The 10,195-nt window shown below is 43.0% G+C and overlaps 1 protein-coding gene across 1 annotated transcript; it reads left to right on the plus strand.

The window, feature by feature from the left end:
* The first annotated feature begins 1,382 nt into the window (after positions 1-1,382).
* PURB (purine rich element binding protein B) lies at positions 1,383-9,883 on the plus strand. The gene has a single exon (XM_060171593.1). The coding sequence runs from the start codon at positions 1,684-1,686 to the stop codon at positions 2,596-2,598; it is 915 nt and encodes a 304-aa protein (XP_060027576.1). The 5' UTR covers positions 1,383-1,683; the 3' UTR covers positions 2,599-9,883.
* The last annotated feature ends 312 nt before the right edge of the window (positions 9,884-10,195 follow it).

The raw sequence follows: 10,195 nt of genomic DNA on the forward strand, positions 1-10,195 counted from the left end.
AGAACCAGGGTCCTTGAGCACTGTAACATGTGTAACATGTGCACTCAAGTAGGTGCACCACCACCCGGCCCCAATAAATGTACCTCATTTATTTATTTAATAAATTTTATTTCAGTTCATTTTACTTTTTGTTTATTTTTACCAGAGCACTGTTCAGCTCTGGCTCATGGTGGTACGGGGGATTGAACCTGCAACTTTGCAGCCTCATACATGAGAGTATCTTTGCATAACCATAATGCTATCTACCCCTGGCCCAAACATTTTTGTTTGGTTTTTTGCCTCCAGGGTTATTACTGGGGGCTCAGTGCCTGCATTACAAATCCACTGCTCCTGAAGGCTATTTTTTCCCTTTTGTTGCCCTTATTGTTTATCCTTGCTGTGGTTATTTGTTGTTGTTGGATAGGACAGAGAGAAATCGAGAGAGGAGGGGAAGACGGACAGGGGGAGATAAAGATAGATACCTGCAGACCTGCTTCACCGCCTGTGAAGCAACTCCCCTGCAGGTGGGGAGCCTGGGGCTCGAACTGGAATCCTTATGCCCGGTCCTTGAGCTTTGTGCCATGTGCGCTTAAGCCACTGCGCTACAGCCCGCCCCCTCCCAAACGTATCTTTTAAAAATTAAAAAAATGGGGGTCGGGCATAAGGATTCCGGTTTGAGCCTCTGGCTCCCCACCTGCAGAAGAAGTCGCTTCAGGAGCGGTGAAGCAGGTCTGCAGGTGTCTACCTTTCTCTACCCCTCTGTCTTCCCCTCCTCTCTCGATTTCCCTCTGTCCTATCAAACAGCAACGACGACGGCAATAACAAGAATAACCACAACAACGACTTAAAAAAAATTTTTTTAAGTGGTCCGGGAGGTGGTGCAGTGGATAAAGCATTGGACTCTCAACCATGAGGTCCCAAGTTCAATCCCCGGCAGCATATATACTAGAGTGATGTCTGGTTCTTTCTCCTCCTATTTCTCATGAATAAATAAAATCTTTTTAAAATTAAAAAATATATAATAATAGCTCGGGAGCTGGTTCAACTGGTCGAGCTCAGGACTTTCAATCTTGCGAGCCCAGGCTCAATCCGGCAATGCAAGGGCCTACCTCTCACTATCTCATAAAATGAAGAAAACAGACCTGGGCCCACCAGAAGAATTCCCATTTTACTGATAAACCAGAGATAGCCAAAACCGCCTTACACAACCCGCCTGAGTGCGAACCGGGAGTGGTCTCCGAGACGGACTCTCATTCAGGTCTGTCCCAAACACCCCACAACACAGGCAACCGCGCTCCGCCGGCCCGGAAAGATGCCCCAGGCGGCGCGCACAGCTAGGCCCAAGGCAGCCAAAAGCAGCTTACACACCCCAAGCCTGCAGCCAAGAAAAGGCTGGGTAGGGACCGTGACGTCACTTCCCCGCGCCTAGTCCAGCGGCGCTCCGAGCCGCGAACGTGGGTGGACTAAGCGGGTTGCGTCACGGATGCGCACACCGGAAGCGGGGCCGGGGCCGGCGGAAGTGGAGGGGCGGAGCGCGGAGGCGATGGGGGGCGGCAGCGGCTGGCGATGAGCAGCGGTAGCGCGTGAGCGAGTCAGCGGGTGAGGCTGGGGGGCCCCGGAGAGCGAGCCGCAGGGCGGAGGGCAGGGGCGCGAGCGCAGCGGGCGGCGGGCAGCAGCCAGGGCGCGGCGGCGGCGGCCGAGAAGATGGCGGACGGCGACAGCGGCAGCGAGCGCGGCGGCGGCGGGCCCGGTGGCTTCCAGTCCGCGTCCCGCGGCGGCGGCGAGCAGGAGACGCAGGAGCTGGCCTCGAAGCGACTGGACATCCAGAACAAGCGCTTCTACCTGGACGTGAAGCAGAACGCCAAAGGCCGCTTCCTCAAGATCGCAGAGGTGGGCGCAGGCGGCTCCAAGAGCCGCCTCACACTGTCCATGGCGGTGGCCGCCGAGTTCCGCGACGCGCTGGGCGACTTTATCGAGCACTATGCGCAGCTGGGCCCCAGCAGCCCGGAGCAGCTGGCGGCGGGCGCCGAGGAGGGCGGCGGGCCGCGGCGCGCGCTCAAGAGCGAGTTCCTGGTGCGCGAGAACCGCAAGTACTACCTGGACCTCAAGGAAAACCAGCGCGGCCGCTTCCTGCGCATCCGCCAGACCGTGCACCGTGGCGGCGGAGGCGGCTTCGGGGGTCCCGGGCCGGGTGGCCTTCAGAGCGGCCAGACCATCGCGCTGCCTGCGCAGGGCCTCATCGAGTTCCGCGATGCGCTGGCCAAGCTCATCGACGACTACGGAGGCGAGGACGACGAGCTGGGCGCGGGCGGCGGCGCCGGGAGCCCTGGGGCCGGCCTGTACGGGGAGCTTCCGGAGGGCACCTCCATCACGGTGGACTCCAAACGCTTCTTCTTCGACGTGGGCTGCAACAAGTACGGAGTGTTCCTACGCGTGAGCGAGGTGAAGCCGTCCTACCGCAACGCTATCACTGTTCCCTTCAAGGCCTGGGGCAAATTCGGAGGCGCCTTTTGCCGGTACGTGGATGAGATGAAAGAGATCCAAGAACGGCAGAGGGATAAGCTCTACGAACGACGTGGCGGGGACGAGTCCGAAGGCGAAGAGGTGGATGAAGATTGAACCCGCTACTGCCCCTGCAGGCCTCCACCCTTCACCACTATCCCCTTCCTGCCCAACCCCAGTGAGCTAGTATGGGGGAATAAGGGAGGCCCCAGAGGGAGAAAGCAAAAACTTAAATAATAGTTAATTAAGAGAAATAGCCGCAAGAGAACAGTTGCAAACGATTGGAGAAAAGCAGTAAAGTTCCTAGGAACAGACAGCAACCTGCAGAGAGTACAACGACATCTCATAAGCTTCTGTTGTTTTCCACGTGAGGTTCCAAAACCCATCAGGACAGCTGTGGCAGGAATAGGTCCTTGCCTGAGTTGGCCAAGGAACACTTCTGAGTCCCCCGGATACATGGATGACTGCTCCAGTTGTGCTGTACCTGGGTGATGTATTCTAAAGATCTCTCCAGACCTCACTGTTGCAGTGTCTTAACCCTTCACTTCCGTTGAAATCAGCATTTTGAATCTAGATCTTCATGGAATTCTCGAGAGTGGCATTTGCAATTAGCCAGTTTGGAAGGTAATGGCTTCATGAAAAGGAATGCAACTTTAAATAATCGTGGATAGAGCAAAGTAAGAATTCCAGAAGCCATCGGAGAACACAAACAGTTGAATCCATTTTACTTAAAATGGTTTTGCATGGAACTTGGACCAAGGCCTATGTCTTTTCTTTGCAGAACTGTTTTCCGGGATGCAGATGGATTCAGATGTCAGTCCTTGAACCAGAGTCCATTACTAAAATATTTTAAAAGTTGGCTTTTTTTTTTTTTTTAATAAAAGAGCAGTTTTACATTGGGGGTTGCTGAGGTAGGCACAAGAAGATATCAGGCATAAAGCACAAGGAAAACTGTTTGAGTGGATTGGTTGCTGCTCACTAAAGTTCTTCCCCTGATCTCCATATATGGAGGTCATTACCAAGAATGGTTTAGGTATGAAGGAGGACCAGATCCCTGTGGCTCCACCTTGTGAGCCCATGAATTATGGCTAATTTGGCTGTTCAGCCACTGGTTGGCTGGATTTTTAAACCTTAAAACTTGAAGATAATCTGCAAAAGGAACAGTGTAGCTAAAAGGTTGAGCTTTAATGGAGTGTGTGTCTTCGCAGAAAAAGTTGGAAATAACCAAAACTGAAGTCTTCATCTACCTTCAGTTTAATCTGTGGATTTTTTTCAAATACTAAAGATCCTCAGGTCCAGAATTCCAGCATCATTTATTCTTTTAATATGAATTTTTAAGAACTTGATCCATTGTATCAGTACCTCACAATCCAAGTTGGCACATGATGGATGGATGATTCAAGCAGCATGTCCTCTGGAAGCTGAAATCCACCTGAACGGAGCTGAAGTGAACAGTGAACATACTGACTATACTGGAAGCATTTTTATACCATCTTGAAATTTCAAACTGGCCTTTGCCAGTTTAGCCAGCTGTCTTTCAAGAATTAAAGTGGGGGTTTTCAAGGATCACCTCTTCTATGTTTTAAATAGATTTTCAGTAGAAATCATTTTTACTAATCAAGTTAATCCCACCCCATCAAAAGGTATTCCTAGAAATGTCAGAGACCTGGGTAACTTTGAATGGAACAGAAGCTAATGTTCTTTCCAAAGTTTTCAGGTAATCTTTGTGCGACACCTTCTTGACCAGGAGGCAAGTAACCCCACCTCTACGATCTTAGTATTTTTTTTCCACTTGCATGCCTCCCTTTATTTGAGCTGCCTTTTAATTTATTGCGTACCCTTTTATTATCTTATTTTTGGTATTCAATACGTACAATCTTTTTGTATTTCTTGGGAAGTAGATAATACACAAAAAGGTATTGTGGCTGAGAGGGAGGGAAATAATCATTTATGTACAATTAAGTTTTTTTTTAATTAGGCCATTCAGGATATTGTTCATCTTAATATTAAAAAAAAAAAGTGGAAAAGCCACAGATACTGGTGCCCTTTTCAGACTATTTCTCTACTCTCATCACAGACTTTTAGATTTTTTTTTTTTTTGCCTTTTCTTTTTTTAAAAATTTTTCTCCGTTGCAAAGAATGTTTCCTAAATTGTATGGGAGCAATAGTATTTTTGATGTTTTAATGACATCCGTATACTTGTACTGTATTTTGTACTACAAGGCAGCTGTTTTCAATAATGTCCTGCTGTATTTACCTATGTGTTTTGAGTGTTTTCTTTGCTGCGGAGAACAAATCCCTAAATAGTTATAGTAAAAGCTGAGAAGCTAGCATTAGGCTTGCAGAAACTTTAGTTTCAAACTGAGGCAGCAATGAAAATCGAGGTTGCAGCTAAGTTGACAGTTGTAACTTTCTCATTTTCAAACCATGTACAATTCCTGTATAGACCAACTTGTTTTTTGCTTCAGTGATGGTTCTGTTGCTCAGCTGCAGTGAGCCAGTTCAGTTTTGCAAAGGTGCAGTACCTCTCCTTTTTAAGGGGTTGGTTTTTTTTCTTTTTTTTTTTTTTTCCTTTTTGTTTGGCTGAATTGCAGTAACTAGCCTTGCCTTTCTATTCTGTAGAAATGACAGGGTCTTCACAATCCTTCACCAGTGGCTACTAAGCTATAATTAGCTGAATAGAAAGAATGTGGAAGTGGTCTGAGGCATATAGAGTATATGCCAAGAACACTACCATATATGGCATCAGCTTTGGTTACCAGAGAAATTTTCTTAGTCATTAGACCATATAACAGTAATATATCATATGTAAATCTTTAGATATCAATTTGAGAATTCTCCCCAAAAAGGAGCAAAGAATGCATAAGCTATGTGTTGGAAAAAGTAATTTATATTAAAATTTTGACCTGCCTATGTAAGATTAAGTGGTAGATGTCATAGTGGTGGGTTTTTAAGTCTTAACCAATCTCAAAGGTTTGTTTCTCCTGCCAGGGGTGGTTTGCAGCCTCTCTTGCCACTGCAGGAACTTCACAGAAGGGTGTGGGATGATTCTCATTCCAGTCCCCAGGGACAGTAGAAACCTACAAACCTCTTAAGGCAGTAATATTATTGGGCCATCTTTCAGAACTTCTTCATAATTACTTCTTATCCAAGAAAGTTATTAGATCCAGTCAGCGCCATTGTTAAGACAATGGGAAACAACCAGTTATTTTTGCTTTTCAGCCACTACTGTAAACAGTGACTTAGAGCTTGTTTTTCACTTTGGCAAGCATACCAGCTTTTCACATGCTCAAAAAAGTCCTAGTCCAGAGACATGGGCAACTTATAGGATGTTTGTTTCTCTAGTCACTGCTGTTGCAGAGGTGAGAAGTCAAGTGGTTTCTATCGTCCCTTCAAGTAGAACGGCAGTTCTCATCAGCAGAGAAAGTTTTCCGTGCATGTGCTGCACGGAACAAAATGTATATCTCTATGGCACCAAAAAACCAAGTCAAACCAAACCAAACCAAAAACCCAGACACCCTATGTTACTATGGGAGGCGTGTAGATGGTAGAAATGACTGTAGCTGTGATACAAACATGGCTGCTTGTCAAGTCACTTTCCATAATTATTTACTGCAAAATGATTGAGAGACTTTTGGTGCAGGCAGCCATTAACCTGCTTCCTTTGTTACCTCTGGGTCACTTTGCAATAAATTGCAGGTCTTTTAAGAGTATCAAACTTCAGTTTTCTCAAAACAAAACAATTATCCTGTCTTATCTGAAAATGCAGGGTTGTGGGCAAAAGAGGCTGGTTATAATAATGCCCTCATATTGAGTGGTCTGTAAACGGCTGCACACTTCAGGCACTATAGTTGCTGACGATGCTTTGTTAAATGTAACCTTGACTGGCTTTACAGAGGGGTAGAATGTGATCTACACAAGGTATTAAAAGGTGACTATATTCTTTTGCATCCATCTTGCTCTTGAGGTGGGTGAAATTCAGAAGAAGCTTGAGTGTGTAAGTCATGCACAGAAGTATTCTTCACTGTAAATTTAGTTTTCATTTTTAACCTGATTATGGTACTTTGTCCAATGCACAAATGATCTCTCAGTAGATATTCATTTGAAAATAGTGTGGCCTTGATCAGTGAGAAGGGGAAGGAGAGAAGTGACTTTCTGCTTATATAGAAATGATTCACTGAGAGTCATCAGCCTGCAGCACTCATTCATATCTATGTGTTTGTGATTGGTCGGTCTCCTTTTTCATTGGGGAAAGTTAATGTTTTTGACCCTGGAGTTAGTTCAGTTGAGTTGTCTTCTAATTTTAGGAAGTATCAGAATTACTCTGATAAATAGTGAAGTTGACTGCTGTGATGTCGTCCAATCTCAGGTTTTAGAATATTTACAGTGGTGTGAAACCTCCACTGACTTTTAAAACAATTTTAATTTAGTATGCCCTAAAGTCACATGTGTAAAGCCTGTTCAGAGAACAGGGCCTCCATCTTTTTGCTCCTTTTCCACATTGTACGTCACTTGAGAAAGTGTCAATTGATTTATATTGTATATTTCCATTTTAACCCAAACGTATTTCTCAAAGACTAAGCACTTTTTGATCATGAAATATATGGAATCGTTGTGTGATGTGGATCATGGTTTCTCAGGCTCCTCTAAATAATCTGCTTATGGACATTGTTCTAACTCTGTATGAGAATAATAGAAATCTTTGCTAATGTTAGAAAGTTTTTATCATTGATCCTGAATGCATTTTTGCTAGCTTCCAGTGGATGGGAGAGTAAACAAATGCTGCATTCACAATTCAATAGGTTACTTTCCCTTGAGCCTTAAGGTAACTTCTTTTTTTGGGGGGAGGGGGGTCAACAACAGCACTGAAGTTATAGTAAATGAATGAGATTATCAGTTTTCAGGGTTGATTTTAGAGTACTGTAAACCAATTAGCTGTCTTCCTAAAGAGATAGTAAGATAGTATTCCTATTGAATAAACTAGATAATGGGGGTGGGCAAGGTTAGGGGGCTAGTTTGTAGAAAGAAAAAAAAAAAAAGAAAAAACATTTACCTTAAGAAAAATAACATACAAGAAAAATGTGTGTTGGTGCCCCATTTGAAATTCCAAATAATAGGGTGCAATTGGCAGGTTGAGACTTAATTCCTTCTGATTTTAACATAGCAAAATAACATTAATTTTCAGTTATTAGTTCCCAGAAGTTTCAAGAGAGCAGACTCCTTTCTTCTGCAGTTCAACTAAAATTACTACTCCCAGACCACAGACTTAAAATCTAGTTAACAAACATTTCAACAAATGTCAGTATGAAACTAAATCTGGAAAATAATTAAATTACATTACAAAGACAAATTATCCTAGACATTTCCAGCTGATATTTGTATCCCTTATCTGAGTAGGTTTTTTATAACTGTATGTATATTTCCTAAAGGAAATTGTCAGTATAATCACCTCTATTCACAATCTTACTTTTTGAAAATTTGGCTCTTACCTCTTGAGTTAGACATTACAACTGGGATAGGTAAAAACCAAGTTAAAATAGCAATAAGTACCCTATTTGTCATTTCACTGCTCAGTGGGACTTCTAATAAAGGGAGGGCAGCTTGTTTTGAAGCTAAAATGTCAATCACTTTTTCCCAGTGTGAGTTTAACAAATGGTCTGATTAAAGAATATAGCTATACTTTTTTTTTTTTTTTTTACCAGAGCACTGCTCAGCTCTGGCTTATGGGGGTATGGGGGATTGAACCTGGGACTTGAGAGCCTCAGGCATGAAAGTCTCTTTGCATAACCATTATGCTATACCCCCACCCAAGAATATGGCTATACTTTTAACATGAGGTTTTGAGGATAGAAGCAATTTTTATTTTCCCTCTGCTATATCTAAAATATTCATTGAGGGATGAGTGGGTCAAATATAGCTTTCGTCTGATGAAACATGGGCCCAGATCATTGGAGGGGATTTATAGACCTACACAGTTGTGCATTAAAACAGTGCAGAAGCTTGGGGTTTGTTGTTTTCCTTCCTTCAAAGGTAAACTCAAGACAGTTTACTTAGACCAGAAACAACTGCAGGGAGAGGCCTAAGAAAATGGAGAAACAGGATTATATACCTAATCACATTTATGATGATGACAAAAACTTTGGGTTTTCATTTCAAATGTAAAATACAAGGTGTAAACCCTGTTGTGGCCCATCTCTATACAGAAGCTCTCTGCATTCCTTAGAAGTGAATAAATTGGATCAAAGTCTAGAAGCTGATCAGTACAGGGCATACTTACAAAGAGTCTATAGTTTTGCATGTTGTGGTAAGCAGGCGAGTATGTTTGACTTTTAGAAAGTAACTTATCAGTAGGGTTACCAGTATAGTATATGCAGTTTTGACTTCTATGGTATTAAGTCCTAGAATAATTAGGAATTTATTTTGTACTTTCATGCAAATGTCTCTCCAAGATCATTTTCAGAGTCTGTTCATATTTGGATCCATTTCCAGATAACACACTTTCCATTCTGTAGGAACCTTCACTGCCAGTCATCTGCCAGGGGCTACCTTAGACTACATTTTTCATTCCAAAGTTGGGACTGATGTCCTATCAGAAGAGAATCTACAAAAATAATTTGACTTAAAAACCAAATCTTGATAGCTGGAGACAGCATCCTGATCTAGGTGTACAACTAGGATTTAGATTGGACGTCACTTTAAGAGGATGTCATCAGTCTGTGTAAATATCACATGCTTGTGCACTGTAAACCAAGTATGTATTCCTATGTATGAATTTGTAGGACTGATTTCTGCTTCAAGAGAAGCTGCACCTTTAACTTTTTAAAGTCCCCTTCACCTGTAACCCTATAAATACTTGTAAATACAACACTAAAATTTGTAGTGATAGGATCAATTTGGGAATATCTGCTGAGAGACCAAAAAAGTCCATTTTTTTAAGTACCTTGGTTAAAGAGTAAAGATTATGCCTCTTATTTTTTAAAAGAATGCACTTTAACAAACAGCTGCATGGGCAATTCAGACAAATCCATGAAACGCAGTACCCATTCAGAAATCACACTTCCTGGAAACTGTTTAAAAGCAGAGTCTAGACGGGCTGTTGATCTCACTGCCTGGAGGTTGAAGCTCAGATTCTTGTCAATTTTGAGATGAGCAGGGCTGCTTCAGAAGAGCAATGTGAATACAGCCAGAAACTTCAGACAGGTCTGTAAAATGGCGGGTCCCGTATTTACCACTAACAAGCAAAACTGACAGAAAAACTCATAGAGGAAAAAATGTTTAAGAATCCTTACTGCTGGTGTGCACTCCTTACAATAGCAGACTTTTGCAAATGGAGTTTTACAGTCTATATTTAAAAAATTGTATGTTTGTAACAAATAAAGTATGCGGAAAAGTGAATGACAAATTTGTGTCTATTGTCTCTTTATTTAAAGAACTGGAAACGGAACACACCACCACCTGTCCAAGTCCATAAATTGGTCTGGAACTGGACAAGTTCCCACTACTATGAAGTACAGTAAATCAAAATTGCAAGTCTTGTGGTCTGGGAGGTGGCACAGTGATAAAGCTTTGGTCTCTCAAGCATGAGGTCCCAGGTTCAATCCCTGGCAGCACATGTGCCAGAGTGATGTCTGGTCTTTCTCCCTCCTCCTATATTTCTCATAAATAAAATTTATTTTTAATTTTTTTTACATTTATTTATTTATTTTCCCTTTTG

Source organism: Erinaceus europaeus, chromosome 14, assembly GCF_950295315.1.
Source record: "Erinaceus europaeus chromosome 14, mEriEur2.1, whole genome shotgun sequence".
Classification (NCBI taxonomy): domain Eukaryota; kingdom Metazoa; phylum Chordata; class Mammalia; order Eulipotyphla; family Erinaceidae; genus Erinaceus; species Erinaceus europaeus.

What these genes read in the sequence shown, in the direction of transcription:
- PURB (XM_060171593.1), top strand. Translation starts at nt 1,684, where the DNA reads ATGGCGGACGGCGACAGCGGCAGCGAGCGCGGCGGCGGCGGGCCCGGT.